The following is a 25,910-nucleotide window of genomic DNA, read 5'->3' on the forward strand; positions in this document are numbered from 1 at the left end:
GCATTCTGACGAGCCGAAAACTCGTTCGGACAGTGCCTGATGCCCGGTGCACACCTTTCCTTTATACATAACCGACCCTTTCGATTTAAAGTTCCGCGGCGTCGTGCACACGTGTGCCACGGTGTGATAACGCTGTCACTTCGGTATCGTCAAACTTTCCTACGTGCTCCATATAACATTGTCGGGCTTGATATCCCTTATAGTTTCATGTTGTTTCATTAAAACTTTGCGATTCTGCCGCTACGGTTTTCTCTTCCGAAACGCGCAGATAATGCGGTACCTTTGACTTTCAAATACACACGATATAAAATCGCGAGAGAGATTGTTTGAAATTATAGCAAATACATTTGTTGTATTTATTATGCATATTATTCTTCGTTCTTACAAACTTTTTATATTAAAACAATCGAATATATAATTATAAATATTATGCTTCGTTATTATTCTTCGTGAATTAATTAATAGCATATGCTTTCACGTGCTGTGACTTACGCTACCTTATTTTTAATTGCTCTTCCTACACGACTCTGTTTAAATAATAAAAAGTGTGAGTATGATTTGTTATTTTTTTAACCCGTTTGATGTCAAGTCCAGAGAAACTATTTTCGACAACAAATTGCCTATTTTGACTATATTGCTGTAACAACGTCCAAACTTTCGCGTCATCTGCAGTATAAGAAGCCTTGGAATAATTAATATCAACGTATATTGACACGCACGATATTCTGCAGCATAAAAATCGCCACGTCCGCAATAATTAATGAGAAGCAAAAGAGTTCTTGCATCGAGATATTATAAAAGCTTGCTTGCCTTATTCAGCGTTTTATAATGTTTTTTCTTTTCGCTAAAAATTTATGAAAGACATTATTAAATTTTAAAAATATGTCCTCTGAAGAGAGTTCTTCAAAATCAGTAAAAATCTTCAGCGATAAACATTGTAAAGAGTTATTATTTTCGAGTTGTTAGCGCTGTAATCCATTTTTTTTTATTATTGTTTTATTTAGTACACAATAATTGCAGATATATATTATAACTTTATTTTTTTTATGAAGTATTCAGCAATTAATAAACGGAAAATGCTTTCATCAATACATTTTTAAATTTCTTATTCAATTATGTCTTGTTCATTATACTACTTAACGTAAATTACTTTCCGATTCACCCTCACTATCAAAATATCCTAAAAGTAAATTTTTCAAATAAAAAGGATAAAAAAATAAAATTAAAGTAATCAAAAATATCGTGTAATTAACTAGCAAAAGATTTAATATTATAATGTTATAATATAATGTTATAATATGAAATTTCATTAAATTTGCAATTTTATAGAAAAAAATAAATAATATTTTACAACATGCACATTTAATTAAGCAATTATAATGAAATTTATACAGAAAAAATATAAAATCCCATAAGATATTTTAATTATAAGTGACACATTTTATCGACAGGTATTTTACAATTCAAACGAAAGCATCGAATGTTTGAATGGCAGGTGTTTGTTGATTGTACTCACGTCAGTTAGCAATGCGCAACTATTCGGATAAAAATATAGCAATAAAACTGGAGTATTTTTGAATCTATCATGTTTTGGTTGTCCTATACATTTATACGTCTGTACTCTCATTCCCACATACTTTTCCGACATTGCGCGAGTTTTTATGGGACGATAACGACAGCGAGAGCGAAGGGGGCGAATATCCACGAGACATCCTGATAATTTGTCTTGTTGCCACCCACCCACATCTGCCGGGCCTTGAAAAAGGGCAGGAAAAGTTGGATGCGAACCGATAGTCAGGAAAACGAACGTATCGCCCCGCGGGATTTGTCTTCTTCCCCACATTCATGTCTCTCCATGAAATCTCGATTGTTAGTTTTGACTGTTAGTTTTAAAAGAAGCAATAAATGTTGATACAAGAAGTCTTTAGAAACGCGTCGATGAATATTGTACATTACAAAAAATTCAATCTACTCACTAATTTTTATCGTACAATCGAGATTAATTATGAAACTATATTTAATCTTTGCAAAAAATTTCAATTGAGATTTTATATGGAGTTTTATTTTTAAAATACGATAACTCCGCAAATAATGTAATATTTTTATATATATATATATATATATATATATATATATATATATATAAATCTTCAAAAGATATTTCCAATTTTTAATTTAATAATATTTTAAATTCTCTCTGTTTAGTTTCAGATATATTACACAGTTTCAGATATATCACATATATTTACTAAATACGAAAAAAATTAATACAAAAAATTTTATTAAAACTGTATGAAAATATATCAGCGTTTTTTGGATGAAACTGAACTTACAATTAATAATTTTAAGGATATATATATATATATATATATATATATATATATATATATATATATATATTGATTAAAAATATTACATATTCCGATATCTCCTATTTCATTCTTTACATCTGTTTCTGCTCTGGAAAAATTAAAATAAAAAGCAAATTCTCGTGTAGCATTAATTTTTACATCTGTTTCTGATCTGGAAAAATTAACATTAAAAAAAAAAAAAAAAAACGAATTTTCGCGTAGCGCTAATTTTAAAATCAGACCGAGTTAATTACTCGATAAAGCTAGTTTTATTTCTTTACTTCGTCTTTCATTCTTAAATATTATCGCAAACTTCAGCGTACGCATTAAATTATGTATTGAATTTTATTCCGCCGCACTGAACGACAAAACTGCACGATCATCCAATTAATTGATGAATAATTGCGTATTATGCTCCGTTACTGAGCGCGTTTCGTCGACGCAGATTTTTTCTTCTCTAGAATGGGATTCGCGAAGATTCCACCGTTATGCAATTCAGGACGATTCATTGTCGTAGTGTAAGAACGGTAGAGGGAAGAAATGCTTCCTTATCTCTCAGAGAATCGACGTTGACGCTCTTATTCCTATCTCTTTGGAATCACCGTAATTGGCTTTATTAACCGAGTCCTCCCTTCGTATCCAATTTCAATTATCGTCCTTGGTATTACGCGCGCGATCACTCGCTGCAAGCGCGCCGAAGAGTCTTCGTGTCTTCGCGTATTTTAATCCCTAAATTAGAACACGTAATTACAGCGCTCCCTCGGATTCGCACAAATTGTATTTTGAATATTAAAACTTTGCCGTATAATTGCCTGTTAGCATTATCGTCGATGTTGCGTTATCGTTTACTGTTATTGTAGATTAATTTTTCTTTTCTTCATTTTCATTAATGAAAAAAGCATTTATCTCGCGAAAAATAATGCTATTACTTAAGAGACAATATTTAATAAATAATTTTTAGTAAAAATAATGAATTATTTAAAAATGAAATATTTTATAAAAAATACTGTGGAAAAAGAAAATAAATTAATATCGTAAAAATTATAAATAAAATCAAAACATCGTATTAAGAATATTTTGTAACTACAATGTTTTGTATAATATAGAATCTCCTTTTAGAACTTTATTATTTTTGTACATCTACATGTTTAAAAAATTTATCAATTTAATAACTGATTTATTAATTATTGTATGACAATTTTCATATTGTTTTTTCTTTTTTTTAATGTAGAATGTCAAAGAAAAGAAAAATTAGAATATACAATAGCTTTATAATATAATAAATGTGATTACCTCATGGATTTATCAGTTTATTATTTATTATTTATATCATTTATGATTGGCATCAAATTTTTTCTCATTGTCAAGAAAACCAATTTTTAAAATATACATATGGAATCCGGACATCGTAAACAAATGTATGTTATATATATATATGTATACATATATATGCTCGCTCCTCTCCTCTTTCCCACTTCTTGATAATATATCGAATCGAGAAACTGCCCAGCTGCGTCGTACATCGCGCGCTTCCCTTTCCTTCAAGCATGCCGCACGTGTATTTCTCACTAACCGAAGCGGAAACTGAGCGAGCATATCGATAATATAAAAAGCCAGTTTGAATGATAGCAGCAAATCGGTTTGGACGTGTTCTCTAAAACGAATGTTATACTCTAATATATAACAAAAAATGTCAAATATTACAACGTTGTGAGACATTTTATTGAATCTTTCTCATGTAGAAATTAACCTACAGCTAAATAGTGGCTTGTAATAACGTTACTATTTTTATAATCCAACAATTGAAATTGTGTGTCAGCCATGTTGCATAAAACAAAGTTTTCTACTTAATTATATTGCGATATATTTACGTGACATATTTTCAGCGTTGCAACACGATGTACTGTAGGATGCAACAGCTACGCTAATTAGCATTAGCGGTGCTGCTTTTTAATAACATCGCAAACACGATAATAAAAAAGAAATCACAATTCTGCTGTGCAGTATTTCCACAATAAGTTCAATATAAGACATTACTATACACGCAGGAACAATTGCTCTTTCCACTCTCAATTTTCCAACTTTCCAGCCGGATGACTTTCTAACGATTCTGGAAAAGTGAATTAACTTATAAGCGTTATTAGATATTTAATAAGGGTACGTTAATGTCCGCGCGGACACACAGGATAGTCGGCAAAAGTACTGGCTAAAGCCTGCCGGATAAAATTTCATCTAATAACCCCGATTAAGGGATTAACCTACATTATCCAACAAGTTCGCGCAGCAATGTCGTTCCGCCTCGGGAAATTTTGCGGCGAGCAATTTCGCTCGCCGCAAAGGTCTTTCCGTTCTTCGGTTTTTTTTTTTTTTTTTTCTTCCTCTTCCGCAATCTCTGTCGGCGGTAACATTTCTCAGCGTGAATCGCGACGTTCTTTGCACCGTCCTCGCGATTGATTTCCTCCATGCGGAGACTGTGACTGAGGTCAGAGGTCGGGTCGTCGTCGATCGAAAGGAAGTTGGATTCTCGCGACGCACATAAAAGTTAAAGAATTCCCGCTCGCGTCTCATCTATCCGACAGCCTATCCAGCCTCCTGGCTGTTTATTTCCCCGAAATCCGCTTTTGTAGCCCTCCAGCGTGACGATCGGCCATCGCCGAAAATGAAACAGGAAATGCGATTAAGGCGCCGCGGGGTTTTACCGTGTTTTCCGCTTGCTTCGCCTTTTTTTTTTATTTCCCGCTGCCGTCCGATAACTAAAAGGATACCAAGTCTGATATGTATCTGTCAATTCCATTTCTCGAATTATATCTCGTGCATGGAGCCAGCAGCGCAATATATCCATTGTGTTTTCAGTTTTTAAGTTCAGTATTTAATTTTTCACGTAGTCAATATCGTTTCTATTGGCATTGATAATAGAAAAAGCAGTGAAAAGTATTAAACGTTTCTTTGAAGATCATATCAGAAATTTAACCTTTTGCTATATTATTATATAAATATATTATAAATATATGATATAATTCTACTTTTATTTAAACTTTAACGGATTTCAAATTCTTGTTTTTTATTGAAAAGTAGAATTTTTTATCTGTTGTTAATTACTCTGCCTTTCGCATTTTTTCTCTCCGAAGTTCAATCATTGTATTCATCATAGTGTAATTTCACTTTGGTAACGTCTCATTAAAATATAACAACTGAATAATTAATATTTTACAATATTGACAACTAGCAATATATTGTTTGCTGTAATAAAACATTTTGAACTTTTTCGCAATTCTACGCTTTGTTATCTCTCGCGCGTAACTGGCAGATTCACCTTGCCAAGGTTCTAGTACTTAAATAATAGCGTACTGTAACACATGGCGGGAAACGCCCAAAAGTTATCGGCGGACAATGCAGACAACAAAATGCCAAAATCGTCAGGCCGAAAAATAACAACGCATTTTTGCGAGAAAGCTATTGTTCTGTCCGCGGCCAATTTCGCGGCACATTTTACGACACGTAGCTGACAGCCTATTTCTCTTCCGTTCATAAATACGACTGCGTTTTATGTCCCATCATATCGGTCCTTTATCGTCAATGTTTTTCGAAACAGCAGCGTCGCTAGTTTAATTACGTTTCAATGGCAATGCCTTGTTGAGCGAAGGGTCAATTGATTATTCAATTACGGCAATGTCATCCGAAACGCTGTCGCGACTGAGCTTTAAAAACTTGGCCACCATTCACGCAATATATATATATATATATATATGTAATTCTCGTCGGCGCTGCCGTGACGCGTAAATTTCTCGTGACACTCGTAACTTTAACACGGAAGTGTAAGTTCCGAGCCCATGCGGAGCCGCGTAAATGTCGGCGTAGCTGGGTGTAAATAAAATTATTGCCGCTACGAGAGTGAAACCTCGCGGCTGAGAAAAGTTTCTCGTAAAACTCTTGCCGGAGATGGCACTTCACTTGATAAACGCGTCGTTTGCGCGACCGGCAATTATCCACGTTGGAGGAGAAACGAGGCGTCGCCAATCGCGGCACGAATTTCAACAAGAAATATACAAATGGTATGCATACATAAATGCGTACATAGATATAACAATTTATCACAATAAAATTACATGTAAGAGGCAATTTTTAAAAATTTTCAGCGGGTAAGATAACACATTCTAGTACTTACTAAATATTAGGCTATATAAATATGACTTTAAAGATATGAATTAAATATTATATGATATTTTTAATGCTCAAAAGAATTTAAGATTTTGTAAAAGATGAATTAAGTGTTATATATATTACAAAAAAAAAATGATCTTAAATATTTAAAAAATTATAATTAAAATTAAGGATATAACTTTACTTTAATGTATGCACACTGAAATTCTCTAGAAATAAGTGGTATGATAGCTTTCTGTTCGCGTCGCGGAAAATAGAAAAAGTATTTTCCGGCAAAAATACTTTCTGCATACTCGCGGCAAGGCTATAAAAAGGAAGTACCAACTAGAAAGGGAGAACAATGCATAAACTTATTAGAGGAGAAGTGGAAGTCCTGCAGGGTGTACATACGACGCCCCTGAGGACCGAGAGAAAAGGAACACGTGATATGTGGTATGCACGGATGCTGCGCTGATGGTAATGATAGTACTTGAAGAAAATAGTCGGGATGGATATAGGTCGGGAAGGAGAGGAGAAACATAATACAGATCGGAGAAGGATAGAAAAAAGCCTGCATTAGAGATAGACTATTAAGATGTAAGACGCTAGAAGTCATTATCTTCATCAAAGGTTAAAAGAGATGGAGAGAAAAAACGTTTCGTTACCAATGAAAATGCGTTTTATCATAATAGACAAATTTCGTCTATCAAAGGATAAATGTTTTTATTCTTATGAAAAGAAACAATTTTAAAAGAATTTTCAAAAATTTGTGCATAAAGTAAAAGCTTTTTGATTTTTTTGTCAGTCACTAGTCAGTATAAAAGATAGGTGTTAATAATGTAATAGATGTTGAATATAATAGCGAAACACATAAATTGTCAATCATTTTGAATGATAGTAAATTCAATTGTCCCGCTTTAAATTTGACGATAGAAACAGTTTCATATCAGCCGTCTCGCGTGAATAATTTCACGCGAGATCATTCCCAAAAGTATCGTATGAATACCGAAACCAACCACATCCTGCCGATAAAATGCGGCCCCTCGGGTCAAACAGATCGCCGAAATCGTAGGATCGGAAGGAGAGAAAAGAATTGAACGTTTTTCATCGCGTACGCGATGACAGTAATATCGAGCTCATCCCTTCGGGCGTATTCCGACGACGGTTTCTAAAGTTTATTGCGAGGGTACGAGTCGCGGAAAGGGGCATAGTTCACGGGCTTCGTTCTTTTGACACAATTACGAACTCGATCCCTTATCGTCCCTCGAGAGGGAGGGACGCTTCCCTTTTCCAGGACAGCGTATATCGCTCGGCCTTTCCGAAGATGGAAAAAAATGAAAGCCTCGAAAGCTGAAGAGGCAATACACGGCCGCCGAGACGCGTCAGTGTTAACTTAGGACAAATTGAAAGTACGGACGGGGTTAACTTCAATTTAAGTTTTCGCTGGCTCTCGTTCGCTTTTACTCGAAGCATAATCGGTCGTCCATCGCCTCACACGCGAAGGGTCTCTTGTAAAAAGAATCTTAGATATCATAGAAGGGAATAATCGAAATGAATGATATCCGCGATGATATCCCAATGCAAATATTCGCACGATCTCTCTTGAGAGCCATTTCATAGTCGCGTTCCATAAAGGAATATTATTTAAGCTTTTCAACCCTCGATGATATCGATGGCCGGAAAAAGATATTCAGTTAAAAACACAATGATAACGGTGCAATATTCATGCTTGAATTATATATTTTTTTATTAGTTTAATTGCATATTATCTTCTTAAACAATATTCGATTTTTTGCAACATTAATTTTAATTCAGCTTGATAAATTAATTGCGGTCTGATTAATATTTTAATCACGTAAGGCTAATATTAAATTAAGTCTAGGAACAGTATTTTTCATGTTTCTCACGCCCTGTTCGCCCCAGAAAACATCAATTTTAAGTTTTAAATAATTTTGTAATCAGATCTCTCTTCTCTGATTGCACAAGTTAAAAAAAAAATTGTTTTTTATTTTTAAAGAGAGATAATACTATTTCAATGTTATGTCGCACATAAAATACATCACATTTGTAAGACAAGTTTGTAAGAGAATTTGTAAGACAAAAGCTAAAAAAGAGAAGGAAGCAATGGCAAAGATGAAAATGGCGTAAAAATCATTCAACGAAAAATTATTAATCCAACTTTGAAAACCGCAGGAGAACCACTTTGATCATTTTAATTCGTACAGAGAACAATGAGCAGACAACTATCTACCATCTATTAACATCTTGAAACAAAAGGCAACGCCTCGTGGACGTTATCACGGGCTCTGAATGAGCATTGATGCTTATCGCCTTGAGGAACGAGTAACCGAGTGAATCCTCGCACGGATAGCATCACAACTTTCCGGGATGTATCGTTTCTCCCAAAGGTATATGATTTTCTCGCGCCACTGTTTCCTCTCCTTTCCTCCTTTCTCTTCTCCCATCTCTTTCTCTCTGCTTTGCCAGAAATTCTAGCTCAGTGTGCGAGAAGTTTGTTGGAAAATATTTTACTCAGATCATTACAAGTGATGATTACAAGTGATTTCATGTATTATAATCTCGTGGTGAATTGCAGAAAGAGAGATATGCAATAGATTACGCATTGTAATTCTAATATATTTCGGCCTCTCTTCATAAGGCATGACTTTAAGAAAATGTACGAAACATATTTCTATCAGATATAATATTGAATATCATCGAATATTAAAACGGTCGAAGCGAACTATCAAAGTTAAGACATTACCAAGGATTTTCGACGCGATCTGTTAAACCGACGAAGATATCTTCATTTTAAACATCATCGTATATTATGCCTGCAGATCTTCTGAGAATTCCCCCGAGGAGTTTGTCGCATGTCGATATACGGAGCATGTCTGCAATCTTGCGGTAATCGTGACACGTACATTGAGTAGCTGCTGTTATCCAATGCGCAACATAGCCGTCGTCTTCTCGGATTTCGGAATTGGAAATTGATGAATTAATTAGCAAGCTGTTATGTTCGTGCGCGAACGCGAGAGAATAATTTGTTACGTCATAGTCGTGCGCACCGTAACAATTTCGCGGATAGATTTCGAATCGAGCAAAACTTTTCCAAGTGAAATTCATTTAATGCCACGACGAATATCCGCTCTTTACCTGATCGATTCCTCTCGCATGCATTATTTGTTCGTCTAAGTGGAACGTGAACGTAAATTGGAGCAGCCATTGAAAGCTTGGCTTAGCTCATGATTTAACGATAAAGCATCGCAGTAAGGTGCTATTGCGTGAAAATTTATCGCAATATCGAAACAAAACAATGTTTTCTTTTTTTTTTTTTTCAAGAGAAAATGTTAGCTTGCATTTTTGTGAAATGTTCTTATTTTGCAGAAAATTTTCTTCTTAGACGGTGTTTTATTCAGTAAATAGGTTTAATAATTGATCGCTACGAAGTGAATTATTGCTGCAACAGTTTTTGTTTTCAATAGATTATAAAAATTAAATTCTAATAGATTATAAATTTTAAAATAAAACCAATTATTTTGTAAATATATATATAATACATACAAATTGAGATAATTAAAAATTATTCAGATATTTATAATTATACTTAAAAATATAAATACAAATATAAATAAAAAATCTTTATAAAATATCAATAAAGTTTTTTTACACACAGATTACATACAGACATTGTGCGTAGAAATTATTATGAAAATCGCCGATAACGGGAAATACGGACCATTGAACCGTAATTTCCTTAAACGATAGATAATGTTCAGCGAGAAGATTCAAATCCGCTATCGATCTAAACTTTGTGGCGGACAAAGTGCAAGCCTTCGATTTTAAAGCGAACGAAACGACACCGAGTCGTCACGAGGAAATTCGTTACTTTGACGATCGTTTCCATCCAAGTTCTTTCCAACGGCGGCGTACAATGAAATGAATCACGTTGCCGTTATAGGCAATCGTTTGCGATTCATTAAACTTGCTAAGAGATTCTTTCCGGTAATGTCGCGGTGCGTTTAGAGTGTCATTCGGGTAAAGAAATTTTCTCTGTGAGGAAACCCATTTTCGACATGCCTCGTAGTTGAGCGCAGTTCGCGGATTGCCATTCCTTACTCAAGTTTGTCGACTAGCGATCGTTAACACCCTCGTAATCGTTGTCGCGAATACGCACCGTGAAACCAAATGGTGTGCACATCAGCCCACTCGAACATTTTGTTTATGATATTTCTCCACAATTTAATTCTATTCAGAATGCACCGTTTAAATGAGAGTTTCGATTCGCGTTACAAATATAATTATAGCATTTACTATAGTATTTATGATTTTATGGTATTCTGCTATATAAAAAAAAACAACTTAAAATAAATTTCCCAATTGTGTAATTGTCACAATTTATTTAGTATAGAAAACGAAAAAAAGAAATAAATAGAAAATAAAATTTAAATATCAAGAAAATTGATATCGTATCAATAATTAATAAAACGATCATGATAATAAAAAGCTGAGAAAATATAAAAAAAAAATTAATAAGCAAAATGTTTGGATACACTGAAAATATGAAGTTGCTGATGAAATTTAGAATTACATCAATGTTAGGCTACATCATTATAGCATGTAAAAAATTCAGTTTGCTTAATAACAACTGTTGCAATCTAATTTAAAATTAGAAATACTTATAAATTGTAAATAAATCTCCGAGAAAAAGAAAAATCTTTCTAGGGTCTTCATTTTAGTTTAATTGTCCACAAAATTTTTATCTTTGTTCGCTTTGGCAGGCAATTGCGGCATGTCGATCATGCGTGGCATGTCATGCATCCAGCACGCATTTGCATAATTCGCATAATTTTCATATTAGAACGATGCTATCATAAGTGCTATCGTAAGAATATTTAGGAAAAAAATCGAACGCTGATGAAAGAAAATCCAATCGCGTTCATATACGAGCTCGTTAATAATGTCCCTCCGTCATCATTGCGGAACAAAGCAAGGTTGACGGAAGGACGGCAAAAAGATTCGCCGCAGAGGCAAACCACATTCAAGATATTCGAGCAATTTCAGCCGTAGGAATATTCATGAACGATGATGCTGCGGTTGCTTGCCTGTACTGTTCCGCTTCTATTCACTCTATACAGATCATCCGATCGGGAGCTCGCGTTCTACATAGCAAGAGATCCGTGCAAATGAGAGGCCGTTGAGAATGAAAGGAGATAGTCAATGGACGATCGCTTGCCCTGAAGTGGAAAATGAGCCAAAAGAGAGAGAGAGAGAGAGAGAGATAGTAACCGAGGTTAAACGGCGACATTTACGCTTCAATTATCTAAAATGCGTAGATAAAAGCGACGATATCGTGCAATTTGTCATAGAAACTGCCAACCGTTTTGAGCATTTGCTCGAGACGACGAGATAATCAGGCACGAGTGGGACAGAGGACGTCCTTGTTTTTTATACGATTTATAGTTGTTTGTGCAACGAACAAATTTTTTGAAATATCTTGCACATATGTACATGAAAAATTGCACAACTTTTTACATTAATAAACATTATTTTATTATTACATTATTGAATCTGAATAGAAAGAATAAGATATATACAATTTCTTATATAACAGAAAGAAGGGAAGAAAGATAGCGGTATCAAGAAATAAATTATACTGGATTTTGTGGTACTTTTTAAATTCGCTGCTTCAATTACTAGAGTAATATAGGAGTAATCCAGTCATAAAGAAAAATTCAAGGATATTTGCGTTACCGCCTAAAGCTCTGAACCTTGTTCTTGCGTAATTTACTTTACAAGTGCCTCGTCCAATCCAGGTGAAAATTTCCTTCGTGGAAAAAAGCAGAAGAAAAATAAAGAAAATCTTATTTTGTCAAGACTTCACAATCTCGTCCGATTTTCTGACTCAGAAACGCCAACTCGCAAAGCCGAGACTTTATCGCCAAACCTCTGTAGTTGAAGACGAGAGGAAATTCGAACTATAAGCGAGCGCGCGCGCGAGACAATTTGCGAAATCGCGATCGCCTTGAGGCTGGGAAATCGAAAACCCATGATTGCAATTTGTGCTCGCGAGCGTTGTATACGTCGCGGTAACATGACTACAGGCTGCTTGCATTCTCGTACGACCAAGTTTCTGCGTTTCAACCGCATTGCATGTCTCGCCGAATCGTTTCGCATAAATCAACGGCATTGAAAATTAGTTTTATTAAATTGTTATTCTAATTCATCATCAGGTAATTGCTAATTTCTGAAAAATTTATTGCATTAATAAAAAAAAAAAAAAAACACTAATATAATAGAAATAAAATCGAAAAATATTCTACTGTAAAGAATATAATTTTAGATTTAATACTCGGCGCATATAGTAAGTAGATACTCAATCACCGCAAATGTTATAGTTAATCTTTCGTTACGATTTTTATTCCAAGTTCTTTTCCATTTATAAATTAAAAACACGCATTGATGTGAAAAAATGGTATCGATATTTTCATGTTCAACAGAGCATATTTAAAAAAAAAGAACTTGAAACACACACTATATTCAACTATTGCAAAATTGAGATTTTTCTATATTGAAACATCAATTTTTGGTGATGTGTATTATCGCGTGTGCATTGTTTCATCTCGTCTCGTATTCATCTCGTTAAATATCGATACAGTCTTTCGTACAAATTGTTTAATTTTGTTTATTGGTCATGGTTCAACACATATTTGATTTTCCATTTGCAGTTCTAATTGATATGTTACAAAATCTTGTTACTAGTTGCATCTATTTCAGATTTTTCTAATCCATAAATGCGCGACTAAAACAATTTAATAATTTTAGAAATTATTTTTCTTAGAGCTATTATATTTTTAATTCTTTATAATCAAGATTTGTTAGTATCTCAAATTTTTTGTCAAACAAGGATCATTTCCAGATTCATAAATAATTCATACGTAAAAAATGCTATAATAAGCTGGCTGTTATGAAATTTCGATATTCTTAATGATTATGATTTGGAATATTTCATACGAATATAATCTACTGGGAGAAAGTCATACTTGGTATCGATTAAGAAGAGATACAGTGATTGTATCTGCGATCGCATCTAGTAATGAATCTTACAAAAGACGTCAACTTATGTCACGCAATCGATGCACATTCCTTTCGTTTCGTCCTCTCTTATTAATACGGTCACCGAGACCATCTCTCACCATTAACGAGGCAGAAGGCGCCAGTAAACAGAAGAGGGCGGCGGCAAATGTCGGAGGTGACAGTAATGCTAATCGGCGATTCCCCCCCATTTTCCCCCCTCGGGTCATCCCTTGCACTGGAAGTGTCACCGAAGGTTGGATTTACGGCCGGAACAGGTTTAGGAGGAGCCATATATTTAAGATCGTATATTTCGGTTCCAGAACTTTTTAGAAATTTATCGTTACAGTAATATCCATCATTGCGTTCGTGCCAAAGGAGAGAGAGTGCCAAAGAGAGAGAGAGACAAGTCTAATTTTATAACGATTCGTTTAATAATATTTAATCGCATTAAATCATACTTAAAAATATAGATGGTTTATAAATAATTATAATAAACGCGATTTCACAAAAGCATGTATGAGGATATTGCCTGTAAAAATATTGTGTTGATTGGATGTGAATTCAATAAAAAAAATGAAAGCGATGATAATCGAAATTTCTGAAATGTTTAAAAAATATGCAAGAACGATCATAAATTTATTATCTTGCATGCTTTCTATATTTTCGTACACTTTTATATTTTTTCCTCCTTTCTTCAGATAAAATCTTGAAAAACATTTGTCAGTGTAGAAAATATACGTGACGCGAATTCTATATCTGTATCACAATGTGAACAACGTCGTAGTCAGTCATTAATTTGTTAATTAACTCAATAGCAACTTCTACTAAAAAAATCAATCTAGTTTATGAAAAATTTTGTCTTTGATTGTGCTAAATATTTTGTTATTATCATGCAAGATAAAATTTTTTATTAGTACGTTATCGATCAAAAAATATCCGTCCATAATAATTAAAAAAAAAAAAGGAAGATCGATCGCGTGCACGCGCGGATAAATTCGTAAAAACAACGATGGCAAAATCAATTACCGTGATACGTTATCTGTATTTCGCTATGTCTTTCATCTATGATGTACTAGCATCTATCAGTCCTGGCTCGCTGGGACCCTTGAATTTTAACATGCCAAAAACAACAATGGCGCAATGATGAATGCGTTAAAAAAGCACTATAAAAGACACTCGTTCACTTGACAACTTTAATAATGCATGCGCATTCTCGCAATCGAAATAAAATAAAACTGTGAAGGACCATTTAAATGGAAATTTACGCCGTTAATAAGGTACAAAGCTTTTTAGCAAACGCACAAAAAGCGCCTAGCATGGCGACGAAGGGTAGATTTATGATCGCGGTAGGAAGGGTGACTGCGTCCCGATTCGACAAAAGGTTAACTGGTTCGCCTGTTTATTCTCGTTGCAGGACGACCCATGGTTCACCCACTAAGTCAGAGTGTGACGGCAAACGAGGGTGAGCCGTTGGACATTATCGTCGAGTTCTGCGCTGAGCCGAGTTACACGAAGGTTCTCTGGATATCGGAGGAGCGCGTGTACACACCGGATGCACCCTCTCATGACGGGGTCCAAGCTCTCGCAATCGAGGTAAATTTGCATATCTTGCTGCATCAAACATCGCTTGCGTGTCTTCGCAAGATTCCCCTACTCGCGTTCAAAGATTAACGTGAAATTTGGGTTACATAAATATACTTGATTTGGAATTATAGCTTATTCGGCAATAGATTTACAATCCATTGAATTACACTGCCTTATTGCATAGAAATAATTTAGTTGATTTTTTTCTCTGAATAAGAAAAGGTTAAAGATTGTGAAATGATATTTTTGAGCGCAATAATTGTCGCATATTTTGTTCATAATGCTTTTAATTATTAATGTATTATTTGTTAAATACATTTGCAATTTTAAAATGTTAATAATGAAGAAATTATAATATAAGGATATTAGTGCTTAGAATGTTATTACTATCGCTGTAAATGATTGTTTATTTCTCATAAATAACGCAAAAATGAATGTTTCATTACTTTTTTATCGATATTAATTACGATGGCTTAACACTTGATCGATTTGTTTTCCTACACAAAACATATTTTTTTTTACGAATCTTTCGCGCGAGCAAGTTAACTAATATTGTATTTTCCAAGCGCATTTCATCAGTTATATGTATTTCCACTTTACAAAAGGGAAGTAATTACAAATAGTGAATATACAAAAATTGCAAACTTTGCATGGAAAACAACAAACGCTCTGTAATAAAATTGCACAAAAAATACGTTCATCACATATTGTTTATAAATATTTATTTCTTATATTGTAGCAATATTTAACAGTCAAATGTAATGAAATATTTCTTCAAATATTTTTATATATAAAATTTTACTCTATATTACTCATTGCATTGTGTATATACAATATTTGAGATAATTAATTAATATTTATATCACATATCATAGAGACAATTATGATTATATTAATTATGTATTAATATACAATATGTATCATTTTTTATTTGATCTTATCAACTTGAATCTTCCTTTATTCAAAACTAAATAGAATAGCAAAATTTCAAAAGGATACGCGATTCGACCTACTATTTTGTATATTCGTCCAAATAATCTTTTTCTGCCAATGTCGCGCTTTCATGCGCTATAAAAATGCTGTACAAAGATGCGATTTGCGTGTTCGTTTCACGTGAAAATCCGTCATCTTTTGTAATACGGACACGAATTATGTTTATACATCCGTTCGGGGATTACACGCTCCCCGAAGACCCGTTTAGTCCTTTGACGCGAAAATTATGCCGCTACCATGGTGCGGACGTTCGCGCGATATCCGAGATACTGCAACACGACTTGGCCACGGGAGGAAGAGAGAGAATTGAGAGAACTATGAGAACTAGGACGACCACGGTCGCGCTGCGTCACGAAAACGCGCGCGCAAACCGAGGGAACGAGATGAGAAGGAATGCAAAGCGTGTGGCATATAGTGACGGATATTACGGGACGGAATACTACGGAAATATTATGCAGGAACCGGCTCGCGTGCAAATACATACACGCGCTTATTTCATTTCCGCAGCCGGCGAGCTTCTTTTTTCACGCCCGAGCGAAGACAAAATCCGCTAGATAAGCTGCATCATAAAAAGGACGGATTAACCATTTTTTTTCCAGTCCCGCCGGCAGGACCGGGCAGGCGCACACAATGCGACGGAGCTTTGCGAGGGATTTGCCGATGCATCCGATGTTGCGTTTGTTTTTATTAACATTAGATCCTCTTCGCTCCGCCCGCGTAGTCTGATTTCGCGATGCGAGTAACGACTAGTTTGGTCGATATCATTGAAATTGCAGATTTTATTGGAAAGCGCGACAATGCGCGCGTAACATTACATATGTACATACATTTATACACGCACAGAGCTCGTAGATATAATATTTTGGAAATACATCTTACAGATTATATGTTATAAAATGTTTTCGCCCGCAATTACTATCTCTAGCGGGATTCTCAAATAACGCGTGGCGAAATTAAAACAAGCATCGGACTGTTAGCGGACTGTAGCGTATAAAAGAAATATAATACGTGTCTCTAAAAAATGATAATGGTTTTTAGTCGATATATAGTTCTTTTTTTTATCATTGAATATTGCGATAATATTATTCGAATATTATTAAGACGCGCGTGCTTTTTTCACGATACACTTTGAGCGCAAAATATTTTTATAACACCGCTTTTATACATATATGTATATCGATGTTCTTTTCGCGCAAGTACTCGACTGAAAACTTTATATATCCTACAGAGAGAGAGAGAGAAAGAGACATTCGTCTTCTCAAAAACTTTTGCATAATCATCAAATATTAAAAATGACTCATTTATTGTTGCATCATGGAATACGAAAACTGCAAATAAAATTTTTACATTTTTTTTTATAATTTAATTATTTAATATCAAGTGTATATATATATATATATATATATATATATATATATATAATTATTAAATGCGGCTTTATTGCACGCTATTTAAACAAAAGTAAAAAAGCATTATGATTATATTATTTTACACAAAGTCATAAATATGCTTACTCTTTTTCATATAGTTTATTTTTATTTTTAATTGTTCTAAAATATATTTTATAATGCAACCAGAAGGAAAAGTATCATTGACTATCTACAGCTTATTTTGTTTATTTAATATTATGTCTCTGGCATATTTTTGTAAGCAAATCAAATCCGAAGAAATTACAATTATATTATAACAGAGGAAACGTAAGGATAAAAGCAAGAATATGTTATACCCTAAAGGAATTTTAAAAAATGCTACAAAGACGAAAAGAGGAAAGAAAATCGGAATAATAGGTCAAAGTAGAAGAAATCTCAAATATGTTATCAGATAAAAATAGCAAAAAGCTGAAAAATGGCAAAAGAAATGAAAAGTAAAAAGAGCACGACAGAAACAAGATCAGAAAGTCACGAAGAGAATAGGTTAATATAAGGTAAAGAAAACATTGGAAACCTCGATAGAAAAATCTCGAAAAAGTAAAAAAAAGTAGAATATATTAGTAAAGGAATACTGAGCATAGTAGAGGTAAACGGATGACGGAATAGCATGAGAGAAACAAGAGCGAGAGAGAGATGTTATATGCGTGAGAGAAGGAAGACGATGGTCAGACGAAGAAGGAGGAGGGACAAGCAAAGCCAAGATCGTAGTAAAGAAGGCAAAAATGGAAAAATGCACACAGATAGAATGAGATGAAAGTAAGAAGAAAAGAAAGACGAGAAGAAGTAGCAAGCTAGACGGGAGATGATTCTCAAAGAGGGATAGGAGAAAGGGAAGTTAGAGAAGGGAGAGGATGCGGGTAGAACTCGTGAATAGAGAATACAAGTAGAACGGGTCGACGGATGGGGAGTACGAGCCTCCTCCGGATGGAAGTCGAGGAAGGAGAAGCTGAAACGCGAGGTTAAATGGAGCAAGAAACTGCGACTCCTTGCATGCGAAAAACTCGCGAAGACCTTCGCGACGACAACGACGACAACGACGTCTGCTCCGAATCGCGACGACAAAATATCACCAAGAAACGGCATTGATCTTGCCGGTGAATGGCTCGAACCTGATTCAATTACGCATACGTATTTCTCTTCGATCCCCGGCCGTGTAACCAATAAAATGGATGCGCGAGAAAAACATCTCCGTTGCTTCGATATTAAAAGAACACAATGACACACCGTGTATATTCAATCGGAAAGAACGAAGGTCTTTTATGAAGTCGTTATATATATCCTAGTGATGTTTTAGAATAAAGTCGAAAGCGGAAGCGTTGCATCACGCTCGCCTCGATCTCACAATAGCAGAAAAATATCATACAATTGTGACATATTGTGTCATATACATTCAATATATTTCCCACGATTATAATTAACAAAATATTTTTAAATGCATCTTTAGCAATAATAAAATCTACCTAATGAAAAGATGACACGATTAACTATATACGATAATAAATAAATCTTTTTAAATTATGCCAATAATCATCAAGAAATAATTATTCTTTTTTTTTATCTTTCTACGAATCATTAGTATAACTATTAGGGTCAATTATCCCATAAACCGGAAGTTGCTTGAACCTACGGCCGATTTAATACGATTGATTTTTCCATGAGTAAAGAAAGAAAGTCGAAGAAAGAGAAGTCATTATAGATGCTAATGCGGGGGAAATATAATAAAACGTATTTCAAGGGGAAGGGAAGGATCGAGAGAGTGTGTGGACTGAAGGAATAGGAGAAGGAATAGGAGAGGGAATAGCTGTAAAAAAGAAGGAAGGTAAGATGGACAATTGAAGCGAGAACATGAACCTAGTTTCCTCCGGCCGCAAGTTTCACGTAAAAGTTTAATCGTAAAGACATAAAGGGACACCTCTGACTCGATAAAGGGATAACTCTGCACGACTGGATGGACGTTATCGAATCGCGAGTTAATGAGCATTATGCGATAAAAATGTCTCGGTCTGGAACGTGACCTGCGGCAACCAAATCTCTGTGGTTTAAAACGCCATGAAAGTGCCATGAAAATGCTCTTCACAAAGATCTTTGCGAGCTCCGTTTCATCATCACGAATTGTAGTTGCCGTCGTTACCTCGGTTCAGTTAAAGGAAACTTTCGGAATTCTCTCTAAAGCGTCTCAACTGACATCTTGTGAAGGAAGAATGGGAAGGAGGGACTCGATATGGGTCAATTTCGAGCAAACTCTTGTACTCTGTAGCTCCTGGTTTCAAATAATTTCAGTTAACTTTCAGAGAGTCGTTTCCAATCCGATTAAGAATATATACGTAAAATTATCATTAGTAAATTGCAAATTCGAAAACCGCAAGAATAATAGAAGCTCAATTGATTATTCAATTCAACAATCTTCAACATATATTAATTCTTATTTTTATTTATATAATAATTATTAATTTTTACTTAATATTTAATATATTCTATTTACTATATATTTTTATTTAATAATTATTATTTAACATTATTAATTTAAATATGTATGTTGATGATCCTATCTCTATTTTATGAAAAAAATGAAAAAGCGCGCTCAAAAGTTCTTCGCAACTTTGATCTTTCTCAGAAACATGTATAATGAAACATACGATGAAAAGCACACTACACACAGACATTCTTAATTTTTCGCAGGACGGCGGCACGAAATCGTGTTACAGGACGACATTGCGTTTTGAGACGATTCAGTGGTCTCACGCGGGAGAGTGGCTAGTGCTGGTCCGTTCGCCGGAAGGGATCGCCGACGCTTCCGTTCGGCTCAATGTGACGCGCGCTTCCGGATACAGCCGTGCCCACGTCCGGTCAGTGAGTGTCACGTACCTTCTGCTCTGCCTGATCCTGCAGGCATTCCTGCAGCAACATCGTCGCTGAAGCGATACGCTGACGATCCAGGCGGAAAGAAACCTCGGCGAAACTTCTGACGACGCGGAAAGCACGGATGGTCGGTTTTCCCAAAATGACGAAGGAAAGCGGCAAGTTTCTCTGTACATAATATTGAAAATTCTCTTTTTCGACGAATATCTCCCCGCGCGATTCACGCGTTGACGAGACGCGCATTTGTCCAACATGCTACGACTTATGTATATCTTTATGTATCGCGAATACAATAGAAATTCGATGAAGTCGTTCCGCTGACACACGCCTTCGGCGCGAGTTACTTACGGCCTTCGTGTTCCTCGGATCATGTAGCGAATTCTCTTGTTCTATTTGGACGATTCTAGATGACGCATTTACACAAATGTTTACGATTTGCGAAGAGAAGCGCGGCCGTCGTCGTACGAAACCTTTAAGCAAGCTTGCGTTCTGTATGAACGAGTGCAAAACCCATGCGATCGAGAAATGATTAAAAAAAAAGAAAAATTTCGATTTCTCTGGCCTTATACGAAAATAATGAAGAGGAGAGAAAGGAAGAGATCGGACGATACATATTTATATAGAGAGAAAATTTGTAAACTACGAATTTATGCGCGTTGATATTCGCGCGATATGCCGTACGATGTGTATATACTTGTAAAATAAATAATAAGCCAATGTTTACGCGAATTGTGGAACGCGACGTTTCCGCATGTAGGGATCAGAACAAAAAAAAAGACCAATTTTTTTTCCTTTTTTTTTCCTTGTCATTCGCGCGAATTTTCTGCAAGTAAAAGGGAGCGCGCGAGATATGGCTTGTAGCGGACAAATTTAAACGGATCGATTTTGTCCCCGAATTATAATCATTATAATATTGCATTTAAGTAAGCCCCCATGATGAAGTATGGTGATCGATATTGCCTATAACAGTAACGAAATAATAAGAATTGAACGAACATGTAACTGATACGACAGAAAAGAAAGAGATCGTCGCAAATCTTAATAAATAAGATATGCGGTCTCCCCTGCATGCCTCGGAACGAAAGATCGTGCTACCGGAAACAAACTTAATTGTGCAACGTCAAATATTCCCGAAGATAGGATCGGCTAAAAATTAAATAAATTGTTGTATATTACCTAGGTAAGTAGAATTTGATAGCGTGTATATAGTGACTGTAAATGCGTAGGTTTATCGTACGCCCGTACACGACGAATTATACAGTGTGACGCTGTTAGAGATATATTTATTATTCGTTGATATATTTTTATAAAGTTTTATTTAGCTATAAGTTCTCGTTCGCCTTCCCCCTCCGCCCCGAATCTCGCACGATCATAACGCTCGTGTTTCATTAGGCAGAGAGCAGAGCGGCGCTTTAAGTTACCAACTTGTCTCTCAACGAGAACTATTATAATAAAATATTATGTGTCCTACGAACGTCCTAAATTGAATGTAGCTATAGTTCATCGTGTGAGAAACACGGATATTGTTGTCTTTATGATATTTTGGTCTATCCGATTGGGCGGGATATAGCGTCTCGACCCGATTCCACTTCTTTCAAGCGTCTTTAACGTAATTTTTTCGTAAAAATTCGGTGGTTCCTAATTTTGTAAAAATAGAATTTGTACTTGGCTTACCGACTACGACTAACCCTTATCGTCGGTATACGTCCTATCCGCGTGCGCGCGATCGGTACTACCTATAGATACGAAATAAACATACCTGATGTCTTCACGTTAATTTAGTCTACTCGAAGAACCCGACTTGTTTTCAGATCGCTAAGGTGTTACAAGTAAGCAACGTGATGTAATCGTTGTACCCAATGACGCCTAAGAGTTCAATAAATGATATTTACAATAACGGTGGTGTACTGTATGTATTTAAAATGCTCCCCTTACGTCTGTCATATTGTCATATATTTCTTTATTCTATATTAATTTAGAATTTCTACATTGATATCTTTTATCGAAATCTAATATTAATAAATTTTTTGCGAAGAATTTAGCGTACTTAATATTACAAATATATCGTAATATTAAGTAAATTCAATTAATTATATTTACTCTTTTTTTTTTAAATTGGATATTTTTAATTTATTTAGGTATTGAAGAAATCCTCTAAGGTAAGTATAATCAATATTTTTAATATAGTCATTATCCGTCAGCTTTTCAGCAAGTCTTTCCGCAATTATATTCGTTTGATAACTTTAAATCACCAAGATTACATAACGTAAGCCTCATCGATCTGGCAAAAGAAAAATTTTGACAAACATAAAGATTACAAAACTTTCAAGGATTTCCTCGTTGGAATGTGTATTTGTAAAAGAAACACGAGTTGGGTCTCTCTAATAAAATAAGGTGAATCTTAAAGCTTCGGATAAACTCTAAGTAGAGGGAACGGTGGATCGCAGATGTAGACGAATTACTTTCACAAAGAAATCACGCAAAGAATTCTTTCAGTCAACGTGGCCGACTTTATAGCCATTTCCTCTCAAATGGTTTTTACCCGCGGTTTGAACTGCGACATTTGAGACCTAGTCTGTTCTCTATTACTTCTTATCCCGGCAGTTTCCTGTTATTTCGAAAGATTTATACCTAGTCCTATATACGATCGAAATGTATGCGTTTCTTGCTGATTATAAAAATGATTACGAAATACTCGAGAAAACAGTAATTTGAAATTCCATAATTTAATATTCTCCCATTTATTAATTAATGATTTCATAATCGTTTGTAATTATTTATTGTTTACTGGATTGTGTTGATTAATACAGAAATACAGATAATCTTATTACTCTTAGCCTAATATGTATTAAATTATATTTTTGATATTCTGTAAGAGATAAAAGTACAATTTGCTTAAACTATACTTTTTTAAATACGTTCCTAAGAACTGGACATTTGGTCGACAAATGCAATGAGAGATACCTAATGACATTTTAATGAACACATTGGTGTCACTTAACAATAATATCTCTCGTTAAAAAATAAATTTTCCTTTAAATTGCATGCGTCAGATCACAACTGCGTTATATCGTGCATCATATCTGGGAACGTTTCTCGCTAAATTGCGCCACGTCGGAATTCGGCGGCATTAAAATTGGCCGCGTATGCCTCACCGCGTATATATATATATATATATATATATATTATGTGTGTATGTGTGTGTATATACGTATAGTGTATATATGACGATGAAAATAATTTAATTCGCAATACCAACACGCAGCGTACCGTGGCAAATGCGCTAACCAAGTCACGTGTAACAGCCGCGTTAACTGGCGCGTATACACGTGTATATACTTCTCGGCTTAAATATAACGAGCTTTCGCTATACGAACGTGGCGGTGAAGGTAGCAGGGCGAGGAGGAGGAAGAAAAGGAGGATGGGGAGATGGTGGCGGGGTTTCAGTTTGCAGGAAACCCGGAATCGTTCTGTCTCTTCCTTCGCGCGCGCGCGGTGAAACAATCCGGCTTTGTCTCGTAGAAGCGCGCTGCTTCCTCTATACCACACAACTACCACTTGGTCGCAATTTCAGCTTTTCAGACATTGGCGGCAGATTGAAGAGGCCTGCGAGAGCGTGGAAAAAGCGAAAGGATCGTCAGGTCGCTTTAGCACAGCGATGGATTTTACGTTCAGTTAGCTTATCATTAATAATAATTACGTCGCCTACAAGAAAGATCCGATTAATCTCGATGATTTCAGTCCGACTTTCCAAGAAGCAACCATCAAGCATTCGTTCATTCACCGTTAACACATTTCAATGAATATTTTATCATTTCTGCGATATGTCTCATGCACTCTTTATCTATTTTACTTGACGAGTACAAATGACAATGCATAACTGAATGGTTATAACAATGACAACTTGCTTAGTATCGAGATAATGAAAAATTAACATTTATTAATTAATAGGAAATTAATAAAAAACATTAATGCAAACATGACATTGAAAAATAAATTTTTTTTCGTTGCTAATATATTTTTGACACATAGTTTTTATATATTTAGATTTCACTCTGATTAATATATTGTCAATTGTAAAATAATTTTCGACTCGAAAATGATAATGCATAGAAAGAAATGTTCGTGAACTTGCCCGTAAATTATGTTTTTACAATCTGTATTCGTGCACTAAATTACAACCGTATCATCTCGTGAGATATAAAACTCGTATGAAGAAAATTATGTTCTGGATTTTTGTGGCTGAATCGGCGGCTTCTCGTGATCGCTCTGACTTTAATTTTACCGATCGGCGACGGAGTCGATCCTCCTAATACATAATGGATCCCTACGGCCCGATTCTCGTCCAATCGAATTAATGGCGTGGACAGGACTTTTTTCCAACCCCTCTCTCTCTCATTAGATTAATACCGTGGCAATTCCATACGTAAGGCCACTCTGGTTTGTATATCGAAATTTCTCGCGATAAAGATTTTTTCTTTCAAAAACAGCTCGATATTAAAACTAATGAACCTTTAACTTTTAATTCGTAACATCGAATCATTAATTAATTATACTATTATTTTGTATATTTGAAGCATCTTAACAAATAATTTTCTTTCATGATAAATTTTCAAATGCTTTTAAAAATAAACCAAAATTTTTTTCTTAAACAAAAACAGTAAGAATTATGTGGCGATTTACAATACAATAGACAATACAAGAACCATATATTACGAGCTAAAAGTTAATGCTTATACACAACTGTTAATTTAAATATTTTCAAAGATTTTCAATTTAATAAAATTATGTTGCATAAAATTAGAGTTTCGGAAACGTTTCGGAATATGATTGGTGACGTTTTTACATAAATTTTCGCCATTATTTTGGCGTTATTGGAACACAAGAAGTGTACGAAACAATTGTTATAATCTTATGTTGTTATTTATATTCTCCAGCTATTCAATCTTAAGCATAGGCAAAGTTGGATACAAGTTAAGTCTTCCTTCTTTTATGGTATCTACCTCCCGCAAAACTCTATAAAGAGCGTCTTCAAGAGTATGCAGTTTAAAGTCTCGTGCTATCTTCTCTTGCCCGCGTACGTCAAGGTAGTTTTAACAATAAACTCCAAACGGCAATACATTGCATCATTACTCTTGAACGTTACGTAATAAAGAGAAGCAAGAAAAATATGAATAGCACAAAGTTTGATAGAAAGTGTGAGAGCATGCTTTTACAACTTGTTCCATAAATCCTGAAATTTTTTATACCTTCCATCATAAAATATTATATTATAATTAAATCTAAATAATTTAAAGATCTAGAAGAAAGATTATAGATAAATTTTACATTGATTACATTTTTTTTTTTTTTATTATTATTACATCATTTAATCTTGGCTTTGTATGAACTGCTTGTTTCAAGGAGAGAAATTATTCTTTTTCTATTAAATTACTACACATTACGCTTTAATTATACTCTCAAGATAATCCTCTGG

The 25,910-nt window shown here is 34.8% G+C and overlaps 1 protein-coding gene across 5 annotated transcripts in view; it reads left to right on the forward strand.

The window, feature by feature from the left end:
* Positions 1–20,980, forward strand: part of LOC126857999 (hemicentin-2) — a 302,989-nt gene extending 282,009 nt beyond the window's left edge. For all 5 annotated transcript variants that reach the window (XM_050607990.1, XM_050607986.1, XM_050607989.1 and 2 more), the window contains 2 exons: positions 14,983–15,161; positions 20,255–20,980. In XM_050607990.1, coding sequence (XP_050463947.1) covers positions 14,983–15,161; positions 20,255–20,491 — 416 coding nt within the window. In that variant the 3' untranslated portion in view covers positions 20,492–20,980. The remainder of the gene's footprint in view (positions 1–14,982; positions 15,162–20,254) is intronic.
* The last annotated feature ends 4,930 nt before the right edge of the window (positions 20,981–25,910 follow it).

Source organism: Cataglyphis hispanica, chromosome 23 (assembly GCF_021464435.1).
Source record: "Cataglyphis hispanica isolate Lineage 1 chromosome 23, ULB_Chis1_1.0, whole genome shotgun sequence".
NCBI lineage: Eukaryota > Metazoa > Arthropoda > Insecta > Hymenoptera > Formicidae > Cataglyphis > Cataglyphis hispanica.